Here is a 17714-nt window from a genome sequence, read left to right on the forward strand (position 1 = left end):
ATTTTTAGGTGCACAGCACACTTGAGCAGAAAGCCCAGCGTTCCTAAGCCTCCTCAGGGCCCCCTCCACGCCCGGCCTCCCCCACTGGCCACATCCCACCCTGGAGTGACAGACAAGGTACGATATACTGACATCATTGTTACCCGAAGTCCACCGTCCGCCTGAGGATTCACTCTTGGGATTGTGTCTTCTACAGGTTTGGACAAATGTGTCCGTCATTATAGTACCCTAGAGACTAGATCACAGCCCTAAAATCCTCTGTGTTACCCCGTCACGCCGGTTTTTAGACATTTGGACCACTGCTCCTGCTGAGAACAGGGCGCGTGCCGTAAATGCCGTTGAAATGAGCACAAAAATGAAGGACGTGCAAACAGACTCCAGTGACGTTGTCCGGGGTGCACGGATGTGGAGGCTTCGAGAGACGCTGTGAGACTCACTCGGCCCCTGGCCGGGGCTGCGTCTCTGGCCACCCAGCCAGGGGTCCTGGGGAGGCAGGCTGGAGAGTGATGCCTCCTTGTATGGCCACCTGCTTTTCTCTGCTGCTGAGGATCCAGAGAGACGGCTCAGATTTTCCTGGCCTAACAGACACCTTTTTCTTTTTCTTTCTGTTTCTCAGAAAAAAAAGCCCAGGGAACTGATGAACTTTACGAGCTTCGTGGAAGAACTTAACTCACGTCACAATAAGAAGCGTGGGGTTTTTTCGAAAATTTCTCGCAACCCGGAAACCCCTACAGAAAGGATTTACTGGGCCACCCTTAGCCAGTGCCCCCGAAAACTAGTCAGTGCCCGCCCATGACCTTCCTTCCTTCCTTCTCTTGGGAGGGGGCTCTCCTTTGGGGCCGGCATGGGATGGGGCTGGCTATTTCAGGGGAAAGCTCAGCCTTGGGTATCAGACCCATGGTTTCCAGTCCTGGTCTTGCCTGTCTTGTCACTCTGAGTAAGTCCCTCCCACTCTCTGAGGCTCAGTTACTCGTTTGTCCTCTGAGCATAACCAGGTGGCTTGAGAGAGGTGAAGGACTGGAGCTGGAGCGTGGGGCCTGGAACCCACCAAATGCCCATCTCTCTCCTGGAGAGAGGCTGAGGGAACATGGGGCCGAGCAGAATGTGAATATGGGGTCTACCCCGACAGGGGACTGCCCACCTGCTCCCTCCAAGGGAACGGAGCACTCCTCTCTGGGTGTGGGGCAGCCGGTGACCTGGATAGACCCCCTGGGCAGGACCCGCCCCCCAGGGAGAACTCCTCAGGGCTTGGGAAAGAGTAGGGTCCAGAGGAATGAAAAAGGGTGCCGCCATTTCCTGAATGCCTGCTCTGGGCCAGGCACCTTCCAGCACCCCAAAGTAGGAGTTATCATTTGCATTTCATAAAAGGAAACTGAGTCCCAGAGATGGGAAGGGATTTGCCCAGGCTCCCCCGGCAAGTATGAGAAGGAAGCCAGGTCATCTAGCTCCAAAGTCTGTGTGGCTTTCATTTTCCATTGTAAACGCCTCTATGGCCCTGCCAGGCCATGTGGGCTCTTGGGAAGCCTGAAAGAGGTGTCAGGCTGATGGGTGGGGCTAGAGTGGGTGGCATGGGTTATGAGGGCAACACAGGGCCCCTTTACTGCCGGAGGATGGGCTCCTGTGAGTTGGAGGGTGGCTGGGTACCCCCCCACCCCGTTTTTGGCTGAAGGCCTAAGGCTGCCAGGTGGATGAGGTCAGCCGCCAGGAGCCCTCACCTGCCCCAGTCCCAGGCTGACCACTGCCAGACCTCTCTCGCTTTCAGCCTTCATTTCTTACCCATAGGCCACGTCTGGTCCCGGTTCGTGGCTTCCTCCAAAGAAGGAATGCATACACGTCAACCAGCCACCGTTCCTGCTGTCTTCCAAGCGGATGGGCATAAAGGCCTACCAGATGATTCTGGGAAGCTGGGTGAGTGGGTCTGGGGTGGGAGTTACGTGGTGATGGGCAGGGAACCCTCTCCTGCCTCCTCAGGCAGCCCTAAGCCCTCCTTGGCCCTGGGAATTGAGGCTCTGTGACAGCCTGAACCCACTTCTTTCTCCCCAAGGGACAAACACCCATTCCCACTATATTATTTCTCTAAGGCAATGGTTTCCAAACTTGAGTGGGCATTAGCATCCCCTTGGAGGGCTTGTTAGAACAGAGTGCTGGGCGCCGTGCCAGAGCGTCTGATTTGGTAGCCTGTAGTGGAGCCTGGGCATCTGCATTTCTAACACGTCCCCAGGTGATGCTGCTGCCGCCGCCGCTGCTCTGGGGAGCACACTTTGAGAACCACTGCCCTAAGGGACATCACCCCAGAACCATCCCATTCTCTTACTTTCCCAGGGGAATGCTCCCTCCATTCTCTTTGTATTTGTCTTGGGGCCTCTGGGGCAGCTAGTGGAGTTGGCCCCCTTCTCATCCTTGGTTGAGCAAGGATCCCTTCTGTCGCCCTCCCCCGCCCCTCCCCAGAGGCAGCCATCCCCACGTGTGTGATAAAACCTTTCGTTAGTGTTCTCGTAAAACAGCTAAGCTCCTGGGTTACGTGTGTGTGCCTTCTTAATTTACACCAATGGCACTGGGCATCGACCTCATTCTGTTTCCTGCTCCTGCCCTTTAGTCTTTAAGTGCAACTTTTATTGGGTTCTAATAGTCACACAGAGAGGTGCATGAATCCTAAGGGAACAGCTCCATGAACGGCCACAGATCGGACTCATCAGTGCAACCAGCCCCCAGAGCGCTGAAGAGCCCATTTCCGGCACCCCAGCAGCCCCCACAACACACACCACCCTCCGCGTCAGGTAGCCTCATCTTGACTTCCAGTAGTGCGGCTTAGTTTTGCCTGGCTTTGAACAACTGTTTATTTTTTAGGTCCCTCTTGGTTTCCCGGGGGACCATCCTGCTTGTAACTCACCTGCCTTCCCATGATGCTCCCGCTGCCTCCTCTCGCACCCCTCCTCCACCCCACCTGCTCACCTTCCGGAGTGATGGCTCAGCCCCCACTGTGCCCACACCCTGTTGCCCTGCCTGATTCTCAGGAGGACCAGCTGGTCAGCTCTCTGCAAGCTTCTTTTTCTCACCCCACACTGGCACCTCCTGCAGGGTAGAGGGTCTTCACGTGGGGACCCCAAATAAGAGCCAGATGCTGCTACCGCAGGGCTGGCCACTCCAGAGCGGGAGGGGCTGAGGTGAGGCCCAGGTTCCAGGGCAGGAGGCGCACCACCGGGAGCTTGCTCCCCAGTGAGACAGGCCTTTCCCTTGTGGGCAGCACTTTGGACCCTGTGAGGCTCCTGACATCTCCCAGGCTGCCAATAGCACTGCGGCTCCGCAGGGGCTGGGGTTCCTGGCCTGCCATTCTCCCGCCCTCACTGGTCATTCTGGGCAGGTGGCTTCTCCTCTCTGAACGTCTCGGTTGGCTCCTCTTGTATCTACGACCCGGGTCTCTGGGTGGGCTGTTGTATAACTTCCTACGACCGCCCTGCCACAGTTCCTCAAACTAGGTGGCTTCAGTCTATCCCGTCCCACTGTTCTGGAGGCTGGGCTGCTCCCTCTGAAACCGGCAAGGGGAATCCTTCCTGGCCTCTTTCCAGCTTGGGGTGGTGGCTGGCAAGGTTTGAATTCCTTGGCGTGTAGATGCATCACTCCAATCTGCCTCTGTCCTTGTCATCCTTGTCTCAGGGCTGTCTTTCCCCCTGTGTGTCTCTTCTATGAGGACACGGGTCTCATTGGATTAAGGGCCCAGCCTACTTAAGTAGGACCTCATCTTAACCAATTATCTCAGCAACTGTTCCCAAATGAGGTCACACGCTGAGGTACTAGGGGTTAGGACTTCTGCACATGTCTTTGGAAGACACAGTTCAACCCATAACAGGTGGAATAGGGAGCAGTGGCGGGGGTGGGCATGGGGCTGAGTTCATGTCTCCAAGCCAGGCCTCTGGCTTGCTAATGTCCTGCCCGTCCTCTTCCTGGTGCAGAACCCTGTAGGGGTGGGCCGCTACCTCAACACCTGGCTGGCAGAGACCAAGGACCATCGACAACGATATCGGTCCCTGTTCCTGGGTGGATCCAAGCGCTACCCCTCAGACCCGGCCAGGGACAGGCTCATGCAGTGAGTGCTCCTGGAGCCCTGGCAGAGGGCAAGGGCTTACTCTGGGGCGGGCTGGGGTTCCCTCCCCCACCACCACCTTGTGCTCGCTTCCCATGAGAACGCAGCTATACGGTCCCTAGGGCCAGCCCAACGGCAAGGCAGCGGAGAGAGTTCAGATCCTGGCCGTGCTGCTTGCTGGCTGTGTGAGGTGGGCTGCGTCCCTTAACCTCTCTGAGCCTCCTTTCCCTCAGCTGTCAGATAGATGAGCAGAGGACTGTGGAGCCCCAAATGAGAGGCTCTGTCTAAAGCTCCTGGTAAGGAAAAGGGACTCAACATCTAGGTGCTATCTTGGGTGGCTTCCCCATGCAGAATCTCAGTTTCTTGGTGTTCATGATGGGGTTGGTAAAACAGGTTTCAGGAAGCCGTTGTGAAGCCTAAGGAGAAAAGGTGCATGAAATGCCATGGCTAACTACAGAGCAGCTTGCAAATGCTAGCTGCTGCCATATTTTATTGACCTAAGAGGCCATCAGTTGCAATGTAATCTCAATTTCAGAACTGTTAAAATGCGAATATACATGCATTCCAGATCATTTTGTTGTTGGAAGCTCTGGTGAGGGCATGAGGACTGGATTGCTCAGGGAAAGCCAACTTTTAAATGCTTATTTTTAGCAACATAATCCTGTTTTGTTTTCTTCCTTGACTTTTGCCCTTGTTTTGGGGGGCTTTTTAAGAAAAGGTAATGGGAAGTAACATTTTTGACAGACTGCACGCCTGAAAAAAAATGTTTTTCCTGCCTGCACAACTGATCAACAGTTAGATTGGAAATAAGATTTTAGGTTGGAACTATTTTTCCCTCGGAATTTTGAAGACTTTGCTCCATTGCCTTTGAGCTTCAAGCAGGGCTGAGCATTCCTATGCCATTCTGGTTTTCTGTCCTTTGTACGCAATCTGCATCTTCCTCTCTAGAAGCTTTCAGGATCTCTTTTGTTCTTTGTGTGCTGAAATTTCATGATGAAATTTAGTCTTAAATAGTCCTAGTGTGAGTCTGTTTTCACCCATAGTTTTGGGAATTTAGTGGGTTCCTTCCATCTGGGACAATTTTCTGGGAAAATCACTTGCATTGTGTCTTTGGTGATTTCCTCCCCTCTGCTTTCTCTCCCCTCTCTTAGATGAAGGTTAGATATCCTGGTCTGATGCTCTAGCTTTCTTATCTTGTTTTTTTCTTATTTCCCATCTCTGCCTTTTCCATCCTACTCTTTGGTAAATTTTCCTTGTCCTTATCTTTGAATCTTACTATTGCCTTTTGAAACTTTGGCTCCATCTTTTATAGTTTGCAAGAGCTCTTGAGTGTTGTGGATTGGGCTTTCTTTTCTTTTCTTTTCTTTTCCTAGCCCCCAGTTCAGTGTCTTGTATGCCATATATTCTTTTATCTGAAGATAACAATGACAATTTCCCTCAGTTTCCTTTTGCTCCCTGCATGGCCTGCGCTTCTTCCAAGTTCCTTATTTCTTTGACTTGTATTGTTCGTGTTTAAGAGGAAAGCATTAAACAATGCTGTGAGTCTGGGTGGGGCTTGTCAGTCAGTGGCTTCACCGGGAGTGATTAGATGATGGGGGTCTGGTCCTTCTTTTGGAGGACCCTCAATGTCAGTGTTTGTAGGTGCTTTCTCTGGGACCATTCAGCTTCTCTAGAAAAGGATCCTACATCCTGGGGTGGGTAAATGTGGTTGCTGGTATTTAGGGGATCTCAAGCAGTGTATGGATTTCCACCTACTTCCTCTATTCTGATGAGGGTGCCTGTCTGCCTGCCTTCCACTGTGCCCAGCCTCCCTGCTCTGGAGCCACTCTGCATACTAAACCTCCAGTCTTCTGCCAGGTGCACGAGGAATGGTGTGTGTGTGTGTGTGTGTGTGTGTGTGTGTGTGCATCTAACTTTCCCTCTGTTTTCAGCCATTGGTCTTGCACCTGCTTTTTGGTGCCCCCAATTCCTGAGTCTCTCTGGGGTTGTGGTAAGAACTGGCAGGTTTCTCACTGGCTCCCCCTGTTGCAAGCAGCTTGCTCCATTTCCCCAAATAACATGTTACACCCCTTGTCCCCTGATATTGGCCTCTCCCTTTCTCGTTTGTCTATCTTCAAAATATTCCTTTCTAGTCCTTTTAGGAGATTGCAGGAGTAGAGAGAGTAGAGATAAATGCATGTATTCATCTGCCTTGTTTAACTGAAAATCAGATGGAACACTCTGAGTGTGCCAAAGCATTTTCTTCCTCTTTCTAGCCAAGGTGGTTGGGTTTATTTTATGGGTGTTCAACCAGGACTAGAGAGGGAAACAACTCAACCAAGGTCACACCGCTACTGAATTATAGAGCTGGGACTTGTATCTGGTCTTTCCTTCCAGGGCAGGGCCCTTCCCATCACACATGCCCACGTGAGGATTTAGGCATTCCTGCAGGGCCATTCCTCCCCAGCCACCCTGTCAGCAAAGCTCCATTCTGTATACTGTTTGCTCAGCAAAGGCCTGCAGGGAAGGGAAGGATGCCCCATCTCCAGTAGACCCTCAGCTTTCTCCCCTGAACATCTGCCTTCCCCTTGGGTCCCCACTTCCCCTTCACCACTGTAATCACATTCAAGACTCAGGCTTATGAAGTTACAGGACTTCCTTTGTAGCCCGGTTTACAATTCTGTCTGCTACTTAGCTGTGTGACCTAGGACACATTACTTGGAGACAGACTTTGCTCTGAAAAATGAGAGTGAACAAAACAACCCACCTTTTGTAGAGTCTGCTTTGAGGACTGAAGGAGATGATGCTTGTAAATGTGCTCTGCCTGTGGGTATGTTGCAAGTGCTAGCATCCTTGTCCCTTAGCAGCTGTTATGCCCTGGAGGAATTCTATGTTTTAGTTATATAAGTTATATAACTATGTATAGTTATATATAATTCTATGTTTTAGTTAGTTTAAGTTCTTCACAGAGGCTTCGAGTGCACATCATCCAGGAAAAGGAATGACAGCAGTTTAACTCACCCTCTGCTGTCAAAAACCTAAGGAAAAATATCTATTAAGAAGGAAATTTGACAGGGATGGGGGAGAGATAGGAGGGCATTTGAGTCCTGAGGGAGGGTAGGGGCTTTTAAAGAGGAGGCCAAACTATTCAATACGATAGTAAAATGCTAAGGGCTTCTCATGAAGTCAAGAACAAGATAGGGATGCTTGTGTCATTGGCATTATCCAACACTGTTGTGGAGGTTCCAGCAAATGCAGCAAGACAAGAAAAACATAGGAAATAAAACTCTTGAGAAGAGCAAATCATCACAATTTATAATGTGTTTACCTAAAATAGTCCAAGAGAGAAGAGTTTCCTCTGATACTGCAGCCATAACTAATAGAAAACATAATTGAGGAAAAGGAAAGGATCTCATTCTTAGTAGCAACACCAATGATAAAATGCATTGGGATAAGGGGCACCTGGGTGGCTCAGTTGGTTAAACGACTGCCTTCGGCTCAGGTCATGATCCTGGAGTCCCAGGATTGAGTCCCACATCAGGCTCCCTGCTCAGCAGGGAGTCTGCTTCTCCCTCTGACCCTCTTCCCTCTCGTGCTCTCTGTCTCTCATTCTCTCTCTCTCAAATAAATAAATAAAATCTTTAAAATAAATGCACTGGGATAAACTTAATAAGGTATAGTTAAGGCATACATGAAGAAAAATATAAATCTTTACCAAAAGATGTCAGAAAAGGCTTGACTAACCGGAGGGAATACCATGTTCATGGATGGAAGGATTTGATATTGGAAAAACAGTAATTCTCCCCATTGATGTACATATTTAATGCCATTTTAGCAAATTTCAAGGAGCTGGTTACGTTTATTATAAACTTCATCTGAAAGAGTAAATACATATGAATATTAAAAATAGAAGAATAATGATCATATTAAAATATATTTCCATATGCATAGACAACACACTCTGGAGAACTAAGCCCCAAAATGTTGCTCATGGTTACCTCTGGAGGCTTACCAGGGTCTTTTGCATTCTACTTTGTTTTGTTTCTGAGATGTTTAAATTTTTCAAAATAAACATGTAACATTTTTATCATCAGAAAAAATTAAGGCAAATAGAGGACAAGCGCTCTTGAGACAGACTATACAAATTGTATGTTCTCCATTTAGACCCATCTCTAGCCGAGAGTCACCCTTTGTTCTTCAGACCTTAGTTTTCCCACCTATAAAATGGGAATGATTTATACCCTACAGGGACATGGTCAGGCTTAATTAAGCCCTATGAATGCTACTGAATGGAAGTCGACCAGCAGATCCCTGTGGGTGTCTAATTGTCGGGCTGGTGCATGATTCTCCCTGGGGCTCTGTTTTGGCATTGTCCATGTAACCCTGACCCACTTGGGCTCTTTCTTGGGTCAGGAGGACTGTGTCATGAGGCACAGCAGCTAAAAAGGATTCCCTGATAAGCTCTGCCTTTCTTTTTTATTTCTTTATTATTTTTTTAAATTTTATTATGTTATGTGAGTCACCATGCAATACATCATTAGTTTTTGATGTGGTGATCCATGATCCATTGTTTTCGTATAACACCCAGTATTTCACTGATTCATTTGAAAAGCCTGCTCTGTGCTTGGTTCCATCCTGGGTACGTCTGAGCTGCTGATTGTTATCAGGTGACCAGAAATGTTCTCTCTTTCACTCATTGAGTTTTTCATTTTCTGACTTCATATTTGACTTTCTAATTTCTCTTTTTTGTTTTCTAAATGTTTTAGTAACACCATTCTCTTATTTCATGGATGCAATGTTTGCTCATACTTTGAAGATATTATTAAGACAAGTTTGCCTGACATTGTCTCCTTTTACCAAATCCTTTTTTCCTCCCTGTATATTTGTTTTGGCCTCAATATTCTGTATCAGAGGTTTTTCTCAAATGTCTGGTATTTCTTGGCTGTGCATTCATGTTTAACTAAAAATCCTACTGAAAGCTCTGGGGCACTGGTTGACTATGGACTTCACCATAGGATGTCCAAGCTGGGTGTTTTCACTGTTTTCAATGTCAGCGTTGTGAGATGTTTTGTCTTTTACGCTGATGTGAGAAAACTCTTCTGCAGGTTCTAAGCTTGGCTGCCAGAGCTCTAAGTGGAGAAGAGCCTAAAGGTCTCGATATTTAGGGATGAACTTCCATTTGATTCCATTTTAAATATGGTACTCATGAGATCACTTGTGCCTGGTGTCATACTGTACAGAGAACTCTCTATCCCCAGAGAATAAATTCTCCAGTCTTCACTCAAGAAAGGCACTCATCTAGCTGCAGAGAGTGGGGAGGGAAACTGATACTACATAGACTCTCAATTAGTAGGCTTGTTTTTGGTTCCACTTTCTCTCTCACTTCCGGAGGTACCTGGTGCTGCTGATTCTTCAGCATCTGGAGTGGAGGGAATTCCTAAATTTATCTTCTCCTGGCTTAGGGTTTAGTGTTCTTGGGTCTGCTAAGTTAGTTACTGTTCTTCCATCTGCTTTTTAACTTCCAAAATATTTTTTTTACTGCTGCTTCTTCTATACTCTTTGTCTCTGTGAGTATATGCTTTAAAATTTTTTATTCCTTTACTCTTGTTTTAGTGGGATTTTGCGAAGGAGATAAGTTAATGTATGCATTCAGTTCACTTAAAGTGTGGTGGAATTTCTGAGTTTCAAAGGTAAATTAAAAATCTTGTAAGTGTCACATCTAAAAATAACCTACAACTTAAATAAAAGACAATCAGACATGTTTTGGGCTTCTCTTCTGACACACAGATAGAAAACACTGTGTATAGAATTCTCTGTCTAACCAAACTGTCATTCATGTGCAAGGCAAATAGAGATGCACAAGGATTTAGGATATATACCAAATTTGTTTTTTCTGAAAACAGTACTGGGGGATATACTCCAATCAAACAGAAAATGAATTAGCATGGAGAGCTCAAGAAAGGGGAAGACAAAGTATGTAAGAATACATCTGGCTATGAGATACCAGATAAATGTAACCTACAACAAAAAGAAAAAGTGGTAATACAAATACCAAGCTAAGTAGAACTCAAGGCAAAAATATTAAATGGGACAAAGCTGAGTATTTCATCATGATAAACAATAAAATCCATAAAGAATTTATAATAACTTTGAACCTTTACACACCCAAAATAACAGTGATGAACTCCCACAATCATAGAATTCTGAATAGACTTGTTTGAGGATTTGACAGATAAGGCTACATAAATAATTATTTGGAGGATTTTAATAGGTGTACTTTACTCCATATTATTTTCAGATACTCATGGAACATTTATAAAAGTCGACCCTCTAAGAAAATCTTGTTAAAAAATGTCTAAGTTTAAAACATCCTACATAGAAAATTTGAGGTCACTTTTTCTAAACATGGTTACAAAAAAACAAGACATTAACAATAAAAGGATAGTCCCCCAAACCAAGTACTTGGAAATTAGGAAGCACACTTCTCAATAGCTCTTGGGTCTAAGAGAAAGTCAAGTTTGAAATTACACACTCTTTAGAAATCAATTATGATTAAAAAAAACTCTATATCAAAATCTATGTAATACCGTCAAAACACCGGTTGGGGTAAAATTTATTACTTTAATTGCTTGTGATATTAAACGAGAAGGATTGCAAGCAAAAGAAGCAATCTAGAAGTTAAAAAAAATCAAAACACGTAAAAATAGAGCAGGAGTCAAGAATGAGTGAAAAGGGAGGGCACCTGGGAGGATAGAGGTGTTCTCACCGGATCCTGACGACTGAGTGCTGACTTTCTCTTGTTAATCCCTGCCCGTGGCCCCTGCGTGGTGGAAAGGCATACAAAGTCCACAAGCTGTGTGCCATAGAAGGCAAAGGGTGAATGTCAGTGCCCTCTTCCCTGCCTTATGCATGAGTAAGTGAGGCTTGGAGAGGAAGTGACTGCCAAGTAGAGGCAGGGGACAAACGGCACCCCTGACTCTGACCCTGGGCTTCAGCCTCTCCTCCTGGGCCAGGTTTCTGGAGGAGGCCACCGGTGGCAGAACACAACATATCCTCAAACACTTGGCTGTCTCCAGTCCAGGCCTGGAAGGGCATGTGTGGGAGAGTTGTGAAGTCTCTTTCTGGGATGTGTAGTGACAGGTAATCTGTGTCACCTTCCACCCTCCGAGGCCCACCTGCTTCTTCCTGCCTGACCACAGGGCTCTGGGCTTCCAGCTCAGCAGCCTGGGATTTAATTCCTGTGTGGGAAAGGTAACCTTTTGGTTTTCAGTCTTTGGAGCTTGTATGCAGTAGGTGTTTCATAAATGTGCTTGACTGACCGATGGACCACGATTTCCATCTGGCCACTTTCTGGCTCTTACAGCTAGGTCTTTTTTTTTTTTTTAACAGATTTCTGATTTTAATGTTGCTTTCTTTTTTGAAAGATTTTATTTATTAGAGAGAGAGCATGCGAGTTGGGGGAGGGGCAGAGGGAGAGAGAATCTCCAGCAAACTCCCCACTGACCACAGAGCCCAATGCGGGGCTTGATCTCATGACCCTGAGATCATGACCTGATCCAAAACCAAGAGTCACACGCTCAACTGACTGAGCTACCCAGGGGCCCCTCCTTTTTTTTTTTTTTTAAAGTAGGCTCTGAACCCAATGTGGGGCTTGAACTAACGACCCTGAGATCAAGAGTCGAGTGCTCTATCGGCTAAGCCAGCCAAGAGCCCCGCAGCCAGGTCTTCTTACCCCATCTGGCCCATCCTCTTGCTGGATGGACAGGAGCACTCTGCTCTAGCCAGGCCATGCTTTGCACCACTCTCCACGCTTTGGCCACACAGTGACCTGTTCTTGGAACGTCCTTTTGCTAGTTCCTGTTTGGAAAACTTCTATTCATCCTCCACAACTCTGCTTAAGTTGGAAGCCTTTCCTGATTTGTCCAGATAGAGTCTATTCTCAATCTCTTGTGATCCCCAGGTTGAGGCACTTTTCCCCCTTATGTTGTCATTACTTATTCCCATGTTGTCTGTGGTCCCTACTAGATACAGCTTCTCGATTCCAGAGCTCAATGTCTCACTGGTTTGCAGAGAAGGTGCTCAAGGAATATTTGTTAAAGGGTGAGTCAGGGCATTAACTGACAAGATGGTCCAGAGTCTGGATGACTCCATGAAAGTTTTGAACACATGGGAAATTTCCAGTTTGATTTGGCAGAAGGTTATTTTTCCTTTTAAGCTTTTTCACCTGACATTTTTATCATGAAAAATTTCAAGCATACAGAAAAATGGAAAGGATTTTTACCATGTACACCTATATACCTACCACTTAGATTATATCATTAATGTTTTACTCTTCTTGCTTTATGACATCTCTTTCTACCTATCCGTCCTTCTGTCCATCTATTAATCATCTTATAATTTGATACGTGTTAAGTAGATGGCAGACATCAATACATTCCCTCCTGAATACTTCAGCACGCATACTACCTTTTTGGCATTTTATTTTATTTTTTTTTAAAGATTTTATTTATTTATTGGAGAGAGAGAGTGAGAGAGAGCATGAGAGGGGAGAGGGTCAGAGGGAGAAGCAGACTCCCCGCCGAGCGGGGAGCCCGACACGGGACTCGATCCTGGGACTCCAGGATCATGTCCTGAGCCGAAGGCAGTCGCTTAACCGACTGAGCCACCCAGGCGCCCCTACCTTTTTGGCATTTTAAACTAAAGCCATATTCCTTGTCCAGAAATCTAAAGTTGAAATCCTAAATATCCATTCTTTGTAGTAATAATGATAATTATTCTTGGAGCACATTTATAACATACAAAGTGATTTTGTAGGCATTTACTATACATGATAACTTTAAAAGGGAGATCTTACTCTCGATGTTTTCCAGCTGAGACAACTGAAATTTGGAGAGAGAGTGATTTCCTAAAAAGTCGCTGCCCGTCCATGGCGTTCATGCACGCGGGCTTCAGAGGTTCACTGAGCAGTTGCTGCATGCCAGGCCCATCCTGGCTGCTGGGACATGGCAGAAGAGAGCCAGACAGCAGCTCTGCCCCCCAGTGGTGCTCAGCTTCGTGCAGAAGACACTCACCCCTTCTTATAGTGATAGGGCAGCTGAGAAGGAGGATCAGGGCAAGTGGACCCAGGACTTCTGTCTCCACACCCAGACACTTCCCTCACTCTTTCCCTGTGGTCTTCTGGAGGATGAGACAAGGAAGGAAGGCTTTTCCAACCCTGGAAGGCTAAGGCAGAGAAAGCCTTCACCGTGACTTGTCTCCCTGTCCTCACTCCACCTGCCCCTGACGGGTCAGTTTCCTTTGACTTCCTGGGCCCTTGTATATGCTGCTTTGGTGGGAGATTTAGGAGTTTGGACTGGAAGAGGGAACCCTTAGGAAGCTCAGCACGGAGTCTGCTCCCTCCACAATTCCACTACACACTTACTGTGGAAGTCTGGTGACTACCATAGAGGCAACATGGCACCAAGAAAATATGGGGCCTTAAGCTCCAAGGGAAGGCAGAGAGGAGAGGAGGTCATATTTTACTTTCGCTTCCTTTCTTCCTTCCTTCCTATCTTCTATCCTCCTTTATTTTTGGTAGGAGTGGGTGGGGATAGAGGCTTGAGCATATTTCCAGCCTGATGGGCAAGGAAGAAGTAGGTGATTCGACTGCAAGGTGGTGGAACCCACTCCTTATTCAGGCTGGAGGGGCAGTTTCCCGAGTGCAGAAAAAGGTTGACCTAGGATGAGAGCAGGAGGCAGGGAAGACATAGAGGTTGATGAGCCAGTTAAATGTAAGCCAACAATTGCTAGGGGCCAGGGGGTTTTGCTCAGAAAGTCCTAGGCAAATGGGGTGAAGGGGAGGGATTGGTTTAGAATTAGGTCCACGACAGAGGGCTCCGCAAGATGCTGTGGGAGCGTGGTGTGCAGAGAGAGGTAGCCACAGTCTGCCTGGGAAGGTGGTGCAGAAATGGAGGGTGTCCCAGGCTGCTGGCTTGGGCACGGAGGGATGAACAAGCCTGGCGGGTTGGAGGGGCTGAGTGGTGGGAGGGTGGGGCATAGGGGAGGATGTGGCAAGGGATGGAGCCAGATAGATAGGCACAGCAGGATTGCAGTGTCCTAATGTAGGAGTTTACAGACAGATACCTGTGATTCAAGTAGCCCAGAAGCTGGTCACTGCGAAGATGTAATATTAGGGTGGGACTTGGCTTTGCCTCTTCGTGTTTGAAATATTAGTTGCTCAGACAGGGACCTTAAGGGGTAATGAGACTTTATAGTAGACCCTAAAAAATGGGCTCTGGGTCAGGAGAGGAGATGGGTCTGTTGGTTGGCTGGGGCTGGCTGGTCTGGGATGGTCTTGGATGGGACAACTAGACGCTCTTCCACAGGGACTCATCCATCAGCAGTCCAGCCCAGGCTTGTTCTCATGGAGGAGGCAGGGGTTTGAGAGAGGACATGTTCAAGGCCTTTTGCAGCCTAAGCTCAGAGTGGCACAACATGAGTTCTTCCACATTCTGTTGGCCAAGGCAAGCTGCAAGTCCAGCCCAGATTCAAGGGGGAGGGGAAGCAGACTCTACCTCTTGATGGGGGAAGCTGCTGAGTCACGGTGCACTGGAGAAGTGGAGACTGGGACCATTTCCGCCCTCTGTCTGCCATAGTGGTGGAGCAGGATTGCATCTCTAGCCCAGCTGGTCCAAGCTGTGCTCTTTCCAGGAGGGTTCACTTCTTCCAGGGAGGAGAAAACATTTAGGACAGAGAGAAGAGCAAAGGACAGGGAGCGAAAAAGCTCAGGACATGTCTGGAAAAGATGAGATGGTTCATTTTGGATGATGTGTGGAGTGTGTACAGGGAGAATAGCAGAGAAGAGGGCAGATGGGACTGGCTAGGTCAGTCCTCAGGGACTTTGCATGCAAAGCTAAGCTGCTTGGACTTTATCCTGCCTGCAAAAAGACACAGGAGGTTTTCTTTAAAAGTCAGATTTACAATAGTACAACTGCATACAGTAAAATTCACCCTTTAGAGGAATATAGTTCCATGAGTTTTGACAAATCCCTATGGCCATGTAATCACCAAGGCAGGCAAGATGTAGAATATTACCATTGTCCCAAAGGGCTTCCTTGTGCCCTTTGTCGTCAATCCACTCCCTCAGCCTCTGGCAACTATTGCCAGGATTTCATCCCTATAGTTTTGCCTTTTTCAGAATGTTGTGTAAGTAGAATTGTGCCATATGTAGACTTCTGTATCTTTTCTTTTGTTTTACGTGTTGCTCCTGAGATTCACCCACATAGTTGCGTGTAGCAGTAATTCCTTTTGAATGCTGACTTGTATTCCACTGTATGGATGTACCACAGGGGTTTTTTTTTAATCCATTTCCAAGGTGAGGGATATCTGGATTGTTTCCAGTTTGGGCCATTTTGAATAAAGCTGCTCTAAACAGTCACACACAGGTCTTTGTGTAGACACAAGCTTTTGTTTCTCTTTGGCAAATATCTTCCGTAGGGTTTCAAGGTCATGTGGTATGTGTAACTTTATAAAAAACTGCCAAGCTATTTCCCAAAATGGCTATACTATTTTGTGTTCCCACCAGCCATGTATGTGGGCTCGCCTTGCTTCATATCCTTGTCACTATTTGGTATTGTCAGTTTACATGGAAGACACAATAAACAAACACATAAATGTGTGTCGGGTAATGACTGCTAGATGCGGTTTGATACACAAAGCAAAGGGTTCTTCTTGAAATGCCGTCTTCCAAATGGCTCTGAGGATGGAGCCAGAGTCTTCAGGGGTCCCCTTCAGAGGAAAGAATCAGAACAATGCAAGGGACACTAGACTGAGGTCAGGGGCTCTGGGCTAGAATTCTGGCCCTGACTCTGACCACCAGGGTAACCTCAGGCCACTTCTCTCCTCACCCTGGTCCTCAGTCTCCCTCTCAAGGTGGGCTAGATGATATATTTTTTTTTCTTTAAAGATTTTATTTATTTATTTGACGGAGAGAGAGAGCACAAGCAAGGGAACAGCACAGGGAGAGGGAGAAGCGGGCTCCCCGCTGAGCAGGGTGCCTGATGCGGGGCTCGATCCCAGGACCCTGGCATCACGACCTGAGCCACCCAGGCACCCCTAGGTGATCTTCCAAGTGCTAGGATTTTTGTACTTGAAGTTCTTACAAACCAACTTGGGGGCTCTAATGAACCAAACTAGGTGCAAAGGAAAGGAATCTCCTCTCTAGAACCAGGCTGTTTTATTGCTGGAGGTCATCCTCTTACCCAATATAGGATCCCATGGGGAGCACAGCCAATGGGTACCTGTTCATCACCCCCCACCCTCGGTGCCCCTCCAAGGATGGTGGCTCAGTCCTTCCCAGGGACCAGTTTCATGTTCTCTTTCTGTCTTTTTAAAGGGAAAGGATCACACCTTTTACCAAGGGGAAGTGCCCTCCAATGGTGGATTACAATTCAGATCCTACTCCTTAAAGCTGCATATGAAGGACAGCCTGTGATGACCAGAGGGCCCAAAGGCCTGAAGACAAATTTGGGGATGGGAGGGTAGGAATGGGAATTGGGAGGGTGGGGAGGGTCTTAGAGAAAGGACACATGGGAATGCCTGGGAGAGGGGAGGGATACGGTGAGATCACTTTTGCTGGAGACATCCACCTGGAGGTCACGATGTCTGCTAGGACAGACGGGGCCAGATATCTTTTGATATGGAAGATCAACTATCTTGAGAATTCAAATTAGCCCGTGGCACGAACGTGGGAGCTGATGGACTAATGGAACATCCTCTATTCTAAAGCCAAATCGCTTGACTCCCTGATTATTAAAATCCAGAAAGAGGCCGAAAAGTGTAGCATATGTCAGAAGACAGCTGTAGGCCCCCTTTGGGAACTCTTCATCTCCATCCAGGATGCTTCTGGAAGCTCAGCAGGGCCTAACACTACTATGAGGAGGCTGCTGGCCCCCAGGCCGTGTGCAGTCATTGGAAACAATCAGTTTCAACCGTGGTGTTCGGCCTTGTGGGCACACCAGTCTAGCCCAAAGATGGGTCTGTGGGGTTGGTCACAATGTCCTGAGCTACTTCCTTCACTGTTTTTTGTTGGTAAGAGATTGTGTAGGGTGGCAGGATTGTGTTGTCCCTAGAAAAAAAGGAGGCTGAGACACCACAGCCTCAGCCACAAAACTCCAGTAACGGTGAGAAATACTCTTACTCTTCAGAGTGTGAGTGCCTTACAAAAAGCAGTTACTTCCTCACTCATGTCAAAATGACTTTTTTAGAAGAAGTAAAACTGTCTTTATTCACAGACATGTTGCCTATGTGAAAAAAAATCCTGTGAATCCTCAAAAAAGTTGATGAGTCATAATGGGTACAAACTAGATCTAATAAATCAGCTTAGCAAATTTTCAGGAAATAAGATCAATATATCAAAACCAAGTATTTCTATATATTAGTGATAATAAAAAATTGAAAATCTAAAATGCCACTTATGATAGCCTCAAAACTATGAAATATTTAGGTATAAATTTGACAAAAGGAGTATAAGATGTTTACACTGAAAACTACAAAATACTGCTGAGAGAAATTAAAGAAGACTTAAATAAAGGAGAGATATGCCATGTTCGGGATCAAAAGACTCAATGTTCCTAAGATATCTGTTCCCCCCAAATTGATCTGTAGACTCAGTGCA

At 46.9% G+C, this 17714-nt stretch overlaps 1 protein-coding gene across 1 annotated transcript in view; it reads left to right on the plus strand.

Moving 5' to 3' along the window:
* The window catches only part of CIMAP2 (ciliary microtubule associated protein 2), a 23004-nt gene extending 6498 nt beyond the window's left edge, over positions 1-16506 (plus strand). Inside the window, exons 5-8 of the mRNA XM_081816862.1 lie at positions 617-778; positions 1783-1908; positions 3951-4084; positions 16434-16506. Of these exons, the coding sequence (XP_081672988.1) occupies positions 617-778; positions 1783-1908; positions 3951-4084; positions 16434-16506 (495 nt within the window). The remainder of the gene's footprint in view (positions 1-616; positions 779-1782; positions 1909-3950; positions 4085-16433) is intronic.
* Positions 16507-17714: the final 1208 nt, after the last annotated feature.

This window comes from Leptonychotes weddellii, chromosome 4, assembly GCF_054177405.1.
Source record: "Leptonychotes weddellii isolate Sample4059 chromosome 4, ASM5417740v2, whole genome shotgun sequence".
Classification (NCBI taxonomy): Eukaryota; Metazoa; Chordata; class Mammalia; order Carnivora; family Phocidae; genus Leptonychotes; species Leptonychotes weddellii.